We start from the raw sequence: 17,234 nt of genomic DNA, 5'->3' as shown, positions 1-17,234 counted from the left end.
CTTTTGTTATTCACCTTTATGTCACCTGTGCAATGTTTCACTGCGTGTACTGCAAGCATCTTTGAGGTTAAGAATGTCACGTGACATTAAAGTTTCCTATAAGCAACTAGCAATGTGGAGGTTGCAAATCACACGGAGTTCAGGTAGTACATGAATTTATTCATGCTCCAGACCAGAATAAGCACCTGCACACCTCCACATGTACAAAAGGGAGATGGAGCAGAGGTTAGAAGGCACAGGAGAAAAGGCAAAGTGCACAAATGCTGATTGGTGGTGCAAAGGGCCCCTGTGAGGCCAGGCCTCCAACTAACAGGGTCTGTACATTGGGTAAAATGAGTCATGGAGGAGCTGAGATAGGTTCATTCTTAGGAGTTAACTAGGGAGGCAGGACAAGGAGGTGAGGATCTCACAGCTGAGTTTCCTACCCTTTCTCTCAAGAAGCAAGTAGAACTTTTAAGGGGACCAGAAACGCCAATTACAGATTCATTTGGGTAAATAACCTTTTGGGGCTTCCCTGATGGCTCAGATGGTAAACCATCTACCTGCAACACAGGAGACCTGGGTTTGATTCCTGGGTAGGAAGGTCCCCTGGAGAAGGGAATGGCCACCCACTCCAGTACACTGGACTGGAGAATTTCATGGACAGAGGAAGCTGGTGGGCTACAGCCCATGGTGTCACAAAGAATTGGACACAACTGAGCGACTAACACTTTGACTTTTTTTCTTTCAAATAACCTTTTAAACTATAAACATCCTGAAAATGGTTAGAATATCCAGCTCTTCTCACTGTGAATTATTTAACTGGGTTTCCCCCTCAAAATATTTGAGACATAATCAACTGTGTGAATGCATTATGGGCATGAAGGCAAAGAATTTTAGCCCTATAAATTAGGGTGGGATGTTACTTGACTTGATTGGGTGCCTCTGGACCGTCCCAGTAATACTAAAGAGTAGGGGGAGTTGGTGAAGAAATTGGGAGGTCCAGGGAAAAATGGGAGATGGCTAAAGCCAAAGTCTGCCTAGTTCGACTAAGAAATGAAATATGGGGAATTCCTAGGAGGTCCAATGGTTAGGAGCTTCCTTGGTGGCTCAGACGTTAAGAACCTGTTTGCAATGTGGGAGATCTGCATTCAATCCCTGGGTTGGGAAGGTCCCCTGGAGAAGGGCATGGTAACCCACTCCAGCGTTCTTGCCTGGAGAATCCCATGGACAGAGGAGCCTGGCAGACTATAGTCCATGGGGTCATAAAGAGCTGGACATGACTGAATGACCAAGCACAGCAGTGGTCAGGGCTCCACACTTTCACTGCTGGGGGCCCGGATTCAATCCCTGGTTGGGGAACTGGGATCCAGTAAGAAAAAAAAAGGAATTATGGCCGTGCCCTTTGGTGAACCATGGGGGAAGGAGGGGGAGGGAAGGCCTGCTGTGGACTTCAATTGACTAATGGTCCAGCAGGCCAGGTCCAGGATTGGCCACGCAAGGCAACAGCAGAGATTAGGCATATTTAGGAATACAGGCAGCTAGTGACACAAACCTGGTGGAAGGAGTCTGGCACATACTGCTGCAAACAGGGAACACCCACAGAAGACTGACTAATGCTCACAGAAGAGGGGGTGGGGAGGGGGGCCAGTCATAGAGCATTTAAAATGAGTAAAAGAAAAATACTCTGGGTTAAATAGAAGAAAAACATTCTGGGTGAAATTGTAACCTTGAACTTGTTAACAGATTAGTTCAGTAGTATTCAGTGGCCATATTTAGATTAAAAAGCTATTTTCATTTGACAATGTTGCAGTCTGAATAATTACAGAAATATTTATTTAAAAGTAACACTGTATTAAAAAAACAACAACACAGAAATGATTTAGATTAAAAGCTCCAAGGTGTATTGTTTCATACCTGTTATTGCAATCTATACCTTCACCCCATTATTAAGCCATTTCAGGTAACTTTCAGTTCATAAATTTACAGTGAGGTCACAGAGCCCAGCCAGGATGGGACAGAATGTGTTCCAAGTTAGGAAAGGACCGCGTGATTCTTCAGTGATGTCTCCCATGGAGCATGTATGCTTCACTGTTTCTTCCTGCACGTCTTTTGGCTTCTCTGGTTGTGGCTGGTTTAGAGTCTCCTGATGCTAATGATGTGCTGCTTTTTGATCCTAGGAGGCTGATCCAACCTTTCAGGCCTCCTCTCCCGTAGGCCCTAATTATGAACTGTGAGGTTCAGGAGAGCTGGACAATCTGAAGGCTGGGAACGAATGCTTGCTTAAGGGAGGAACTGCCATTCCAACATCAACTGTCTTTAATCCTACTGCAGAAACTGTTTTCATTCTGGGGATGGTGAGTCCTAGAAGATCACGGCCAAGAAGCAGATGTCCTAAGTAGCTGCCTCTGAGAGTCTATCCCCAAGAGAGAGCCATGTGGCCACCTGCTTTTTATCATATTTCTAATAGCTGCTCCATTTCCTCAAGGGCTGTTGTGAAATCATTTACTTGACTGCTACATAAGGTCTGTTGTTCAAGGAACTGGGCTCTCTCTTCTTCTTTCATCTTCAACTTTACCTTTAAGGCCTGCACGGAAAGACATTAAACAAAAAACCCCACAAAACTTTGACTCAGAAAAGACAATACAATAACCAGAACATTCTGTTTCATGGAGGAAGACCACTGGAATATTGACACACACTGTCTCTTTTTAGATTTATCTGTGTTGGCTTTAAGAACTGTCTTTACTACAGAATCTGTTATCTCAGCTGGAGCAATGAAATCCTCTAGGATTCCATGTAGTATCCCACAGTTCATCCAAGCAATTCAAAGAAGTCGAGACCCAAGAATCTGGGTTTCCTATTACAGGTTTCCCTGAGATATCAAGTTTCCACACATAGGTTTCGCACAGGTGTCAATTCTCACCTGGGGTAATCTGGCATGTTGCACACTGTCTCGTGCCCTGCAGATGTGAACATTTCTAAGCATCTTTAGAACAAAAAATTAGTTGAAAAAAAAAAACTGTGAAATCAAAGTCTTGGAATTTAGTTAATAGTAATGCATCAATATTGGCTTCTTAGTCCTGACAAATATACCATGACAATGTAAGATGTTAATATTAGGGGAACTGAATTCTCTATTATTTTTGCAACTTTGTCACAATCTAAGACTGTTGCAAAATAGTTTACTAAAAATGAATAAATAGATAAATAAAAGAGTCCTCCAGAGACCCTCCTATTGTGGTAAGAAATGGTAATTTTGCCTTGGGGTGATGTCTGCCTCTCACCTGTAACTCCTCCATCTGCTTTTTGGCTGTTTCGTTAAAAAGCTTCAGTTCATCTTGCAAAGTTTGTAACAGCAGCTAAGATAAAAGCAGTAGCAAATATAGTAAACACATCTTTATTGAAAGGTAAGAACTTTTCTTCATATAAACTCTTCTCCTCACAGGAGTTGAATTAGATGACCACTAACATCCCTTGCATTCGGTCATTTACTGAGTGTCCACACACGTGCCAGGCTCCTCTGAGAAACAGAGTCCACAGGAGGGACAGAGGACTACACCTCCACATGCTCCGTGCTACACAGGCAATACGAACGAAAGGCAGTAGCCACTGAAGGGCTGACTAAGTTGCCTTGAGGAGCGGAGGAGGTGTCCATGCCTAGTATTTTAAGATGACAACTGATCTTCCTGGGGAAGAGATCATAGAAGATCAAAAGGCTTTAATCCCAAACAAATTACCTTCCTACCTTGGGGAAGGAACCAAAGAGAGGACAAATTTAATTCAGGCTGGACCTTTGTAAGAAACAGTTCTTAGCAAAGGAGTAAGGGGAAAAATTTGGTAAGCGTAGAACAGAGAAACCAGAAAGCTGTCTCCACTAGTCCACCCTACTATGGGTTTTAAAGTAGTACATTTTCAACTTAGACTCACTCTTATTTGTAAGCACAAAGTCACCCTTATGGAAAATATGCTATTTTGAGTACACATCCAACCACCCTCTTCCTGGACAACCAAAGGCTGTTTCGCGGGCTTTGCCGAGCATATGGCAGAGAACTGCTTAGATCGGCAAGGCCCCACGCTCACTGCGCCCTCACCCCCTCACACCTGCCCCCTCACCATGGAGTCCATGTGATCTGCAGTGGAGTCTTGCTGTGATGCCAGGGTCTCATTGCCTAAAGCCAGTAGATACAACAGAGTCAGCCCTGACTAGGGAACTGCAACTTAAAATAAAAAGCCCTCCACAGGAGTATTCATGAGGGAAACTTCTCTGAGGGTCTGGGCCTGGACACTCTCTCCTGAGCTTTCACCTTGGCAGGGTCCCCCATGCCTGCTCTCCAGAGTTGGATTTTACTTCTCCTTCCTCTCCAGGTACGGATATGGCTGAAACTTTCTTCTCAGCTCAGCAGAAAATTTGTCCAAAAGAAATGTATAGGTTTTAGGTCTGTTTACAGTACATAAAACTATTTATAAAATCTCATTGGCCTTCAACATTTTTATTGTAAAAACAATGCACACACATAGGCAATTAAAATCACGCAAAAACGTGTGTGGTGACTATAACGAATATATCCTAAAATGCACTATTTTAATGGCAGCATTCAAAATCAGTACTCTAATTCAAAGAAGCCGGGGCTCCTTCCCTGGGCATCCTCAAGTTCCTCAACTCAGGCTCTCTGACAGTCTCTGGGTAATCCCGTCCGCTGTTTCCTCTGTTACAGACTGCCCAGAATCCCAGGGACGGGGGAGCCGGATGGGCTGCCGTCTATGGGGTCGCACAGAGTCAGACACGACTGAAATGATTTAGCAGCAGCAGCAGCCCTCTAGGGACAGGGTAAGAACAAGAATCACATCATGACTCAGAGATTACTAGCCAGCTTCAGAACCTTTTCAACAGTATCCTCTCTCTCTCTCCACCCATGAAGATTCCTTGTGTGCCATATCGCTCGAAAGAAAGAAGATATTTCTGATCTATTTGCAAGATCATACCTGTCAGCATCAAAAGAATGGCATAAAGTGTTCAGGTAAGAAAGAGATAACCCTCTCTCCACAACACCGGAAACACTTTTGGGCAGGAAGAGTCAACACCACCCAAGACTAGAGAGGCGCTCCCTGAAATCTTCGGGGCTTTACTAGGCAACCCCTGCCCTGCCCAGGTTGGCTGACACCATGCTGAACTCCTGCCACACAGCCCAGAACCACTCAGGAAAGGGCACAGGCACTGACTCCTCTGAAGGCAGTTCCTACCTGGGTTGAGGCCTTTGCTTTCTAAAATTGCCAAACAGTTGTCCTGAAACTTCTCCAGCAGCTCTACTTTTTGAGTCAGGTCCTTCAGCTCTCCCTGTTGGGGTGAACATGCAGACAGGGCAGGCCCATCCCATTCCTTGGAAACAGCCACAGCACAAGCCCAGTGGCTTTTCTGGCTGCCCTCAGGACCACCTGGTGTGGTCCCTCAGGAGTCCACGTGCTTCACCAGGGCAGCTGATGGCAGAGGTCTGGTGGGTCTCTTACCTGAGTTTCAATCAATTTCTGGTGCAACTGCTTGTTGACAGCCTCTAAGAGCTGGTTCTTATCCTTGAGCTCTTCTTCTGATTTCTGTTTACTCAATGGTTTGTAGCTGTAATGACAATTGTACTTAGATAAAGAGGTGGAGGGGTTAAGAGTATGGGCTATGGAGTTACACAAACAGGCTGGTTCAAATCCTGGCCTCATCACATAGTGGAATACGACCTTCAGGGAGCTCTGTAACCTCTCAGGTTGTTTCCTCATTTGTAGAATTAATACCCTCACCTCATATTATTATTATTGTGAAGGATAAAGGAGAATATACATGCAAATTGTGACACAGCTACTGACCCATAGTAAACTTTAGTCAGTAATCGCCATTATCATCATCAATACTGAATCTTTTTAAAGTTCTCTGAGTCTGTCTTAATAGCATTTTGTCTTTAGAACTTTTAAGACATGCTCAATAATAGATGTGGAATTACAACCTATTTCTACAAACTTTGCAGCTTATATTATTTCTGCCTTCGGGACTGAAATGGCCAAGCAAGCCTCAAGCATAAAAAGATGCAGTTTTCTCCAAGATTTTACCACCAGCAGTAGAACACTCATTTTGAAATCACTAACACACGCAGCTTCTCCCATCCTGAGGCTTCCTGCCCTTGTTAAAGGGCTATCACTGGGTTTAAGCAGTGGTCCTGGCGTGGAGCCCCCAAACTCCTGTCTGTTGCTCAAGATTGTCATATCACCGACTCTTGACCTGACATTGGGTCTTAGGCCTGGCTGTGTCTCACCCCTGAAAATTCCATTCCAATTTCTGAGGTGGCACCAGACTCCAACATGGTAAAACAAGTCCCATGAGTGATTCTGAGGTACAACCAGAGCCCTACTCTGTATTAAGCCCCACTACCCTAAAGTGGTGGCCAAGTTTTCTTTACCCTGCTGCTCACCTCTTCCTGAGGTTCCTCCTGGAGGTGTCTGTAGCCTTCACCTGCCTAGAGAAGCAAAAACAAATCAGGATGTTAACTAGCCTTACTGTGGTGATCATTTCACAATATACACAAATATCAAATCACTATGTTGTATACTTGAAACTAACACAATGTTATATGTCAACTATATGTCAATTGCACCACACACTTTTGTTTCTGCCCAGACTATTGAAAAAGGCTTATGAATAGGGAATGGGCTCCCTTCCTGACCGGTTTGACAGCCTGAGAGACCTGCTCCTGCTCAGAATGGTGTGGCTACCTCATGTCAATCTGACTCAGTGGGAGCTGAGCACTTCGGGAAAGATACACACACTACGCCAGGCTGGCCTGTGCTCACACTAGCAACTCAGGCTCACAACTAGCACCCACCTGCCACGACTACCACTTAGGGCTGGGGTTTGGCTGCAGTGCTGCTATTTGCACATGCAAAGCAAATGCTGAGAGAGGAAGAAAGTACCTATTATAACCCTGGCTGCACCTCTTCTGAGCTATCAATACCGAGGGTTCTGAAAAACAGCTCAGCAATGCTGTGATGCTCTGGGCCACTGACTACAGGCCAATCCATCAGACACCTTGTTCTCTGCAAAACCCTAATTCTTGGTACTGAGCAATTTCTAACAGGAAGTTCTATTTGGATACTGATGTTCTGACTCACCCATTCTCTCGTCTCGGTTTGATGATTTTTGTAACATCGGTCTCTGAAGCTCCTGAATGAGGTCTGGAAACATCAACTTCTTTGGACTTAACAGGTAACTGGCTCTTAAAAGTGGCTCGAGTTTGTGCATCTGCAAAGGAAAACAAGCGGGTGAAACCTCACATATCATGACCAACAGCTGCCAATTCTATAAATCCTGAAGAATAAGACTTGTAGACCAATTGGGAATAGAAACCAAAATTCTTTAAATGTGACAGTGCAGTGTGTTTGAGGGTGGCCAGAAGCTTGACGATATAGCAAACCGAACGGCCAGAGGGTGGAGATTCATATAAGCAAAGATCACAAGAGGCACTGTGGCTGCCAGCAAGGCAAAACACAGCTGAACCCTGCCTCATACAGCAATTCAATGGAACTATCTCATTCTGCTCTTAAGCACTTTGCCTGCTCCCCTAAGCTACATGCAAGCTGTTTCAAGCTTCAGCTGTTGCTTAGTTGTTTTGACCAGACTGGCTCACTAACTAGTTCTCTAAGATAGTGGTCCCCAAACTTTTGGGCACCAGGGACCAGTTTTCTGGAAGACAATTTTTCCTCAGACCAGGGGTGGGGTGGGGATGGTTTCAGAATGCTTCAAGTACATTAATTACATTTATCATGCACTCTATTTCTATGATTATTACATCAGCTCCACCTCAGATCATCAGGCATTAGATTCCGGAGGCTGGGGCCTCCTGCTTTGCAGATGTCTTTGTACCTCAGCATCTAGGAGAGTATCTGGCATATTAGCAAAAATTCAAAACCTGCTTACTGCCTAAACGGAACATGTCAGTTTCAAAGACCATCTCTAAAGTAGCTCCTTTCATCGTCTTCCCTCTTCCATGCTGGCCTTTACCATCATCCATTTTTGTTTATCCATCTTTAAGTTTAGAGTTTCATATTAGTTTCCTTATTTGGCATTCTGTTCTGATCCTGGTAGGCTATTGCCAGATAACCACAGAAATGGCCCTGACATGACACTCTTCTTCCCTAGAAGAGAGCATCTGCCCCCGAGCCCTTATGCCGCCCTCCGCCACACACCTCTTTCTACCACTTCCATTCCATAGCAAATCCAAGTAACTTGTTCTGGAGTTAAGTACTCACCCTACCCCATCTAATACATGCAAAGGATTCTTCTACTTTATACCAACTTTCATTTTGTTCATTGTAAAATGGCTCCTTTAAAAACCTGGGCCCATACTCTGGTTTCTGAGATTTTATATGCCCCGAGGCAACTAGCCTATGTGCCACAATCACTGAGCCCACCTAGAGCCTGTGCTCCGCAACAGGAAGAGCCACCACAGTAAGAATCTCCCGCTCTCCAAAACTATAGAAAGACTGCGCAACCAAAAATAGTTTTAATAACCTTGACCTATCTTAAGTTGAAGAAATCAATGATTAAATCAAGATGAAGAAATGAGGTACAAAGTACTGAATTGCAGGCATTAGGAAACTTTGTGTTTGATAAAGATTTATTTTGATGACTTTAGCTGCACAACAGTTTGGAATAAATATGATTTCTCAGGCTAACAAATTATTTCATTTATAGGTACACTCAGTGGGCACTTACATCCTATTTTCACACGAAGCAAGTATTAAAAGTGTTCTTTCTGAGATCTGTCAGAAAAGGTAACCTTGGGTGAATGAATTTACCTTCTCCTCTCTTAGGTATTAATAAGTCATACACGATAAGAAATATCTCATGTAAAAAGGTATCAACAGCAAACGGATCAAAATTAACACTCTTCATTGACTGGGATTGGTTCCAATAACCCATATTTGTTAGAACCTAAGGATGGTATTGTAGGAAAAATTTAGCAGGGTTTAACAAAGACTATCTTCTTAAAATGAGCGATGCTAAGGAGGGAACTGGATGGCTAGTGCCAAGGATGGAAAGACTAATTTTTCATTGTATATCGTTTCCAAACTTTGGAATTTTTTTTTTAACATGTGTATATGTTATCTGTTAAAAAAAACTAAAAACCAACCAACCCTTGCCTAACATCAAAAAACCTGGGAGGCAGCCTAAAAATTTTTAAATATTGAGGTTACATATGACTGTAACGCTGTGACTGGGAAAGAAGCAAAGAGATGAAAACTTCCAGTTTGGGTGGGGAGATGCCAGTCACTCCCCACTGAACTAAAGATGCCGCTTTCTAAGAGAAAGGCAGTGTACGACTGACTCCAGTTCCTCCATCAACTCCTAAGCCCTGCTGATGACAGGATTGCCATTCAGGTGTCCTGAAGCAATATAAGACAAACAAAATCCTGTAAGGCCTTTGGAGAAAAGCCTATTTACTTCATAGGTCAATCCTACTAGCCTCATCAATCAGTTGCATGGAGTCACCTGGGAAAGGATCTTAAATAGCTGCTTCAAAACCTTCCACCGCCACCCAGTTCTCATGTTTGAAACCAATTCCCTGCTATAATCTCTAGATTAGGCAGCTGACAGTTGCAGAATTTAGGAGATAATTTCAGCATCAAGCTGAGTCACACAAAGCAAAATGGCAAAGCAATCAAACATTGCTTTTAATCATGCCTCCTCTCCCAAAGTTCTGGAGCATTAGTTAGGCCTGATCTCTCTCTCTCTCACTTTACTCAACAAATGTTTGCTGAGAATGTACTATATAAAGGACACTGTGCAGTTACAAATGGGAACCAGACACGGTGTGAACCCTAGTGCTTCTCCCTAACTATCCTGCTTTTTAAATGACTCTCTTCTCTCCTCCCTGACAACAAACCCAGTCCCTCAGGACACCCCAAGTCTGGAAATAAAACAGATACGTATAAAAGGGATCCCTAGCTTACTGCAAATAATATTGTAGAATAGTCAGCAACTTGAGTCTAATTGGTGAATGCAGCAGAGTTCGGTTTGAAGAAGCAGGGGGGTGGGGCAAGTCTAAATTTCTACCTTACTGCCCTTCCCCCAACTCCCATTATAAACTAGACAGCCCGGTTCTAGGGAAGTTAGTAAGCTGTCAAAGCCGGTAGAATGCCCTTCCTTGCCGGTGCCACCCATCCCCAACAACAGATTTGACGCCTCCAGACTCCTGGCCCGACCACCCCAGGGCCGGTTCGCAGTGAAAGGGGGTAAGGGCCCCGTGGACACCCACCTGCGGGCAGGCCGCTGCTCAGCACACAGGAGGGCTGCAGGGTGTACACTGTCTTAATCACGCTGGTCATCGTAACGAGGCGGCACGGCTGGGGCCTAGAAGTTACAAGGTGAATGGTTACCCAGGGCTGGGCCAAGGAGACCAAGCAGGCGGAGGCCCCAGGAGAGCGCGACTCAGGAGAGCGAAAATCCTCCATTCCCAGCCCATCCCATCGACTTCCCACATCCAGCACAGTTTCCTGCCCCAGGAGAGCCGAACCCAGGTGCCTGCTGCTCCTGCCCGCACGCCTCGTCGCTCTGGTTCAAAAGATGCTCGGCAGTAACTGCCGTACCACGGACCGCGTCTGCCGCCAGGGTTTCAAAGGGAAACTTCCGGCGACCGGGCGGAAGGGGGTGTGGGGCGCTCTCTGTAGGAGGCCATGTTGTACGGCAGTCACTGGCGTGGGCGACGCCTTCGGCGGCTGCCATGCTGTACGGAAGATCTGAGTCCATGCCGCAGTTGGCGCTTCCTGGCGCTGGGTATAGGAGTCCCCAGGTCTGGGCGGGGGAAGAGAAGTGATGCACTTTGCAGTCTTTAATGGAGCTATGAGCCACTGGTGTCATATGCTGGCCTTGGGACGGAAATGCAGTCACGTGTAGGGTCCTTGTCACAATCCTTCTCTTTATTTGGTATGTGATTGTTAGGGATGGTGCATGATGCCAGAAAGCCAGGAGCAGAGAGGGATTGGTAGGAAAAAAAACAACACGGTGGAGAGTGGCAGGTGAGATTTGGAGAGGGCTTGTGAGCTGAAATACCTGAGACACCTATCCTCAGTCCTAACTTTTAAAACACTTATCCAGAATTTGAGCTGAGATTCAAAGCTACTCCTAGCCAACGGGGCAGAGTTCTCTAACATTTAGCGCGCTAATTCATTTAATTCAACAAATATCCATTGAGCACCTGCTTTGTGTCAGACAATGGGCAGGTGGGATGAGGACAACAAATATCAAGACTCACTTGGGCTGTGCCCTCCTGGAGTTTACAACCCAGTGACCAGCAAATAATCATACAAACCAGTCAATTATATCTCAATTAAACTGGAAAAAAAACCAAAATATGTATTTATCAACTATAGTAAAACTATTAGGGGAGAGTACAACGTGCTATGAGAGAAAATCAGGGAAACCTAGTTTAAATTGCAGAGTCAGGGAAGATATCTTAAGTGATGTTTGACTAAAAGGGGGAATAGGAGTTAACCTGATGAGGAATCCATAATCGTAAGAATGGGCTTTCCTTCAGTTCAGTTCAGTCACTCATTCATGTCTGACTCTTTGTGACCCCATGGACTGCAGCACACCAGGCCTCCCTGTCCATCACCAACTCCCGGAACTTGCTCAAACTCATGTCCATCAAGTCGGTGATGCCCTCCAACCATCTCATCCTCTGTCGTCCCCTTCTCCTCCTGCCTTCAATATTTCCCAGCATCAGGGTCTTTTTAAATGAGTCAGTTCTTTGCATCAGGTAGCCAAAGTATTGGACTTTCGGCTTCAACATCAGCCCTTCCAATGAATATTCAGGACTGATTTCCTTTAGATTGACTGGTTTGATCTCCTTGCTGTCTAAGGGATTCTCAAGAGTCTTCTCCAACACCATAGTTCAAAAGCATCAGTTCTTGGGCGCTCAGTTTTCTTTATAGTCCAACTCTGACATCCATACATGACTACTGGCAAAACCATAGCCTTGGCTAGACGGACCTTTGTTGGCAAAGTAATGTCTCTGCTTTTTAATAAGCTGTCTAGGTTGGTCATAGCTTTTCTTCCAAGGAACAAGCATCTTTTAATTTCATGGCTTCAGTCACCATATGCAGTGATTTTGGAGCCCCCCAAAATAAAGTCTGTCACTGTTTCCATTGTTTCCCCATCTATTTGCCATGAAGTGATGGGACTGTCTCAGAAAGCTGAGCGCCGAAGAATTGCGCTTTTGAAATGTGGTGTTGGAGACTCTTGAGAGCCCCTTGGACTGCAAGGAGATCCAATCAGTTCATCCTAAAGGAAATCAGTCCTGAATATTTATTGGAAGGAATGATGCTGAAGCAGAAACTCCAATATTTTGGCCACCTGAGGCGAAGAACTAACTCATTAGAAAAGACCCTGATGCTGGGAAATATTGAAGGCGGGAGGAGAAAGGGACGACAGAGGATGAGAAGGTTGAATGGCATCACCGACTTGATGGACATGAGTTTCAGTAAACTCTGGGAGTTGGTGATGGACAGGTGTCAGGACCAGCTCAACAACGAACCGACCTGAGGGAGCAGTACCGCAGAAGAATAAGGAAAAATAAGACTCAGAAATAAAGTGGGGATCAGGGGACCCTTACCCTACTGCTCTCCACCCGGGTGCCCTTTCCCAGTAAAATCTCTTGCTTTGTCAGCAGATGTGTCTCCTTGGACAATTCATTTCCGAGTGTTAGACAAGAGCCCAGTTTCGGGCCGTGGAAGGGGTCTGCCTTCCTGCAACAAATGGCAACTCTGGCGGGGACTCTTCTTCACTGAGACTGACATCCTGACCACTTGGGGTATTCAGGGGCCAGCTTGCCTGCCAATGGACCAGACCCAGCGGCTGCAACTGGGTCCCTTTGGTCCCTGGTCTCCTCCTGACTCAGACAACTGGCCAGAGTGCCCCGACCTGTAAGGAACAAGAGACTTTATTGACCTCTCTTCCTTTCCCTCTCTCTTTCCTCTCCTTAACCCTTCCTATCCTTCCCCATTTTTCTAGTCCCCTGGTCCTGGACACAGGAATCTGGTCGAAGGGCCCTCAGCCTGAGCTGATGATTGGAGACTGATCACCTCCTCTTGCCAAAGAACTCGAATTCTGGTTCTGGTCTGGTCTGATTTCTGGTAAGGCTGAGTTCCAGTCCTCCCTTCTCTGGAGGCCCAGGGAAAAGTCCCATAACGCCTGGGTATCTGTAGGTGGCAGGAGACGTCTGTAAGTCCACCCCTTTCATCCCCCTCTCCTGCCTCCTCCCCCTTCTTCTTTCAACCTGGCTTCCTTTCCTCCCTTGAAATCTTTGATGTTAGTACTTAGATCTGAAGTTCTGTGTCTCTATAGGAGGTTTTCTCAGAGACTGTATTCTTGTATTTAAGGGCTTCCCTGGTGGCACAGAGGTTAAAGCGTCAGCCTGCAATGTGGGAGACCTGGGTTCGGTCCCTGAGTCGGGAAGATCCCCTGGAGAAGGAAATGGCACTCCAGTATTCTTGCCTGGAGAATCCCATGGACGGAGGAGCTTGGTGGGCTACAGTCCACGGGTTGCAAAGAGTTGGACACAACTGAGCGACTTCAGTTTCACTTTCAACAGTTTTAAGCCAACTTTTTCACTCTCCTCTTCACTTTCATCAAGAGGCTCTTTAGTTCTAATTCACTTTCTACCATAAGGGTGGTGTCATCTGCATATATGAAATTATTGATATTTCTCCCTGCAATCTTGATTCCAGCTTGTGCTTCATCCAGCCTGGCATTTCTCATGATGTACTCTGTATATAAGTGAATAAGTAGAGTGCTAATATACAGCCTTTACGTACTCCTTTCCCAATTTGGAACCAGTCTGTTGTTCCATGTCCAAGTCTTTTTATTTTTTAAAATATATTTTTATGTATTTATTTATTTTTTTCCATGTCCAATTGTAACTGTTGCTTCTTGACCTGTGAAGAGCTTAAGCTACTCCATCTTGTAAAAGAACTCCATTTTGCAAAGGTTTCGGGCAAACAGACTTAGACTTTGGATATTACCTAACCTTGCCCCACTGCTCACGAGCCAATGGGCCCTTAGGTTAAACCTCCTGACTTTAAGTTCAAGAATTTGTGATTTACCTTGGAAGTAATGATTTACCACGAAAGTAAAAAAACCAATCAGAAATCCACACACAACCCTGTAGAAGAGGGTAACCAATCAATAGTCCTTCAGCCTGAACACCCCCTTTGATACCCTTTCACCTGAATATTCCCTATGTAAGCAGTGTAACGCAAAACTCAGGGCTCCTCTCCTTAGCCGCTGCGTCGGTAACGGTGGGAGCCCCAGCTCGAGCTTGGTAATAAAAACTCTCTTGCTTTTGCATCGGCTCCCTAGTGGTCATTGGGAGATTTCGTGACTTGGGCATAACACCTGAATACAGATTTCTCAGGAGGCAGGTAAGATGGTCTGGTGTTCCCATGTCTTGAAGAATTTTCCACAGCTTATTGTGATCCACATAGTCAAAGGATTTGGCGTAATCAATAAAGCAGAAGTAGATGTTTTTCTGGAACTTTCTTACTTTTTCTGTGATCCAACAGATGTTGGCAATTTGATCTCTGGTTCCTCTGCCTTTTCTAAATCCAGCTTGAACATCTGGAAGTTCTCGGTTCCCATACTGTTGAAGCCTGGCTTGGAGAATTTTGAGCACTACTTTACTAGCATGTGAGATGAGTGCAATCGTGTGGTAGTTTGAGCATTCTTTGGCGTTGCCTTTCTTTGGGATTGGAATGAAAACTGATCTTTTCCAGTCCTGTGGCCACTACTGAGTTTTCCAAATTTGCTGGCATATTGAGTGCAGCATTTCACAACATCATCTTTTAGGATTTGAAATAGCTCACCTGGAATTCCATCACCTCTACTAGCTTTGTTCATAGTGATGCTTCCTAAGGCCCACTTTACTTTACATTCCAGGATGTCTGGCTCTAGGTAAGTGATCACACCATTGTGATTATCTGGGTCATGAAGATCTTTTTTGTATAGTTCTTCTTGCCACCTCTTCTTAATATCTTCTGCTTCTGTTAGGGCCATACCATTTCTGTCCTTTATTGTGCCCATATTTGCATGGAATGTTCCCTTTGTATCTCTAATTTTCTTGAAGAGATCTCTAGTCTTTCCCATTCTATTGTTTTCCTCTATTTCTTTGTATTGATCATTGAGGAAGGCTTTCTTATCTCTCCTTGCTATTCTCTGGAACTCTGCATTTAAATGGGTATATCTTTCCTTTTCTCCTTTGCCTTTAACTTCTCTTCTTTTCTCGGATATTTGTTAAGTCCTCCTCAGAAAACCATTTTGCCTTTTTACATTTATTTTTCTTGGGGATAAAGCTGGAGAGATAGGAAATCAAATGAAAATCAAAGTCTTTGTAGACCAAAAGTAGAGAGATTTCTTAAGACTAATTAGAAGTCATTGAAATATTAGAGGAGAGTGTCATTCAATATATAAATATTATTTTGGCACACTGTGTGGCTTGTGGGATCTTAGTTCCCCACTCAGGGGTCAAACCTGAGCTGCTGGCAGTAGGAGCCCAGAGTCCTAACCACTGGACTGCCAGGGAATCCCCCAATTTATATTTTAAAATATAATACTTTAAATATATTTATATTTTTTAAAGTTTCCTCTGGTTACTCCATGGACAATGGATTGAAGGGGAGCAAGAGAGGAATCGGAGAGACAGTTGGGAGGCTACTCTCATCATTCAAGTGAGAGATTATGGTGGCTTGGATGGCGAGAGGCAGACATATTTAAGACCATTTTTGGAGGCAGAATCTCAAGACTCAGTGCTAGATTGCATGTGGAAGAAGGAGAGCTGAGGGGTAGAGAGATCTTAAGGATGACTCCCAGGCTTGAATAATCTTGTGGGTAGAGTTGAGAGAGTTAATTCTTAGGTAGGTTGATAAAGAGTCCAAGGTCCTTAAGGAAGAAGGGGTCTGGGGCCCTCAAGGAGGAGAAAGGGGTCCAGGGCTCTGGAGGAGGAGAAAGGCACAAACTTTTTTTTTCTTCATTGCTTTGTCTTAGTCACATAATACATTTTTTTCTTGAACTCTGAGTTGTTATGACAACAATCTTTAAGACTAACTTTCTTGAAGCTCAGAGCTAATGATTATTAGCTTATGATTAAAGTTAATGGTTATTAGCTTCCTTGATAACTCAGTCGGTAAAGAATTTGCCTGCAGTGCAAGAGACCCCAGTTTGATTCCTGGGTCAGGAAGATCCACTGGAGAAAATAGGCTAGCCACTCCAGTATTCTTGGGCTTTCCTTGTGGTTCAGCTGGTAAGGAATCCACCCGCAATGCTGGAGACCTGGGTTCTGTCAACTACAAACTGGCACTTACCAAGAGCATTGCCAATGAGTAAACAACAAAGGCATTTGCCATCTGCCTCTATGGAGAGTGAACCCCATGCTGCTGTAGCTGTGGACCTTCATAAACCCCTGAGGGAATTCAGGGTGGAGTGAGGCACTCTGTGCTCCAGGGAATCTGCTGGGACAGGTCTTTAGATAGTTGGATGTTTTTAGGAACAGATTTTATGATCTCAATTCTCAATCTCCTCATATCTAGAAATGCACTAAATCCCTTCATGGTGACATCACATCCTCATGAATTACAAAAAACCTTTTGTAAAAATGGTATTGAACTCCTCCTTCACCAAAACCTTATATATTGACCTTTCCCCTCTGCCACTTTGGAGCAGTCTCTCAGAGCTATCTGAGATGCTGCCTCCTGGGCTGCAGTCCTCATTTTGCCCCAAGTACAACTAAACTTGCAACTCTCAAGTTGTACATCTTTTTTCAGTCGACAGTTTGATCCCTGGGTTGGAAAGATCCCCTGGAGAAGTGAAAGTGAAGTCGCACAGTCGTGTCCAACTCTTTGTGACCCCATGGACTTTAGCTTACCAGGCTCCTCTGTCTGTGGGATTTTCCAGGCCAGAATACTGGAGTGGGTTGCCATTTCCTTCTTCAGGAGATCTTCCCGACCCAGGGATTGAACCCAGGTCTCCTGCGTTGTAGGCAGATGCTTTACCGTCTGAGCCACCAGGGAAGTCAGAGAAGGGAAAGGCTACCTATTACAGTATTCTGGCCTGGAGAATTCCATGGACTGTATAGTTCATGGGGTTGCAAAGAGTTGGACAGGACTGAACGACTTTCACTGTCATTTCAGTGATTAAATAACAAAATGACTCATCCTGTTCAAAGGTA

General features: G+C 44.7%; 1 protein-coding gene across 1 annotated transcript; it reads right to left on the bottom strand.

Moving 5' to 3' along the window:
- Positions 1-1,904: 1,904 nt before the first annotated feature.
- KNSTRN (kinetochore localized astrin (SPAG5) binding protein) lies at positions 1,905-10,741 on the bottom strand. The gene is made up of 9 exons (XM_052646985.1): positions 10,533-10,741; positions 10,275-10,369; positions 7,129-7,258; positions 6,432-6,476; positions 5,488-5,593; positions 5,224-5,317; positions 4,096-4,151; positions 3,267-3,341; positions 1,905-2,566 (listed from the first exon to the last, which is right to left on the bottom strand). Exons 1-9 carry the CDS (start codon positions 10,739-10,741, stop codon positions 2,435-2,437), a joined length of 942 nt encoding a protein of 313 aa, XP_052502945.1. The 3' UTR covers positions 1,905-2,434.
- Between the last annotated feature and the right edge of the window lie 6,493 nt (positions 10,742-17,234).

The sequence above is a fragment of the Budorcas taxicolor genome, chromosome 10 (genome assembly GCF_023091745.1).
Source record: "Budorcas taxicolor isolate Tak-1 chromosome 10, Takin1.1, whole genome shotgun sequence".
Classification (NCBI taxonomy): domain Eukaryota; kingdom Metazoa; phylum Chordata; class Mammalia; order Artiodactyla; family Bovidae; genus Budorcas; species Budorcas taxicolor.
Note: the sequence above shows the minus strand (reverse complement) of the source record. Positions and strands in the feature narration are given on the sequence as shown.

What these genes read in the sequence shown, in the direction of transcription:
- KNSTRN (XM_052646985.1), bottom strand. Translation starts at nt 10,741, where the DNA reads ATGGCAGCCGCCGAAGGCGTCGCCCACGCCAGTGACTGCCGTACAACA. An exon ending in AGAAATTGATTGAAACTCAG is followed by an intron (nt 5,318 to 5,487) that starts GTAAGAGACCCA and finishes TCACCCCAACAG; the next exon opens with GGAGAGCTGAAGGACCTGAC. An exon ending in AAGCAAAGGCCTCAACCCAG is followed by an intron (nt 4,152 to 5,223) that starts GTAGGAACTGCC and finishes TACTGGCTTTAG; the next exon opens with GCAATGAGACCCTGGCATCA.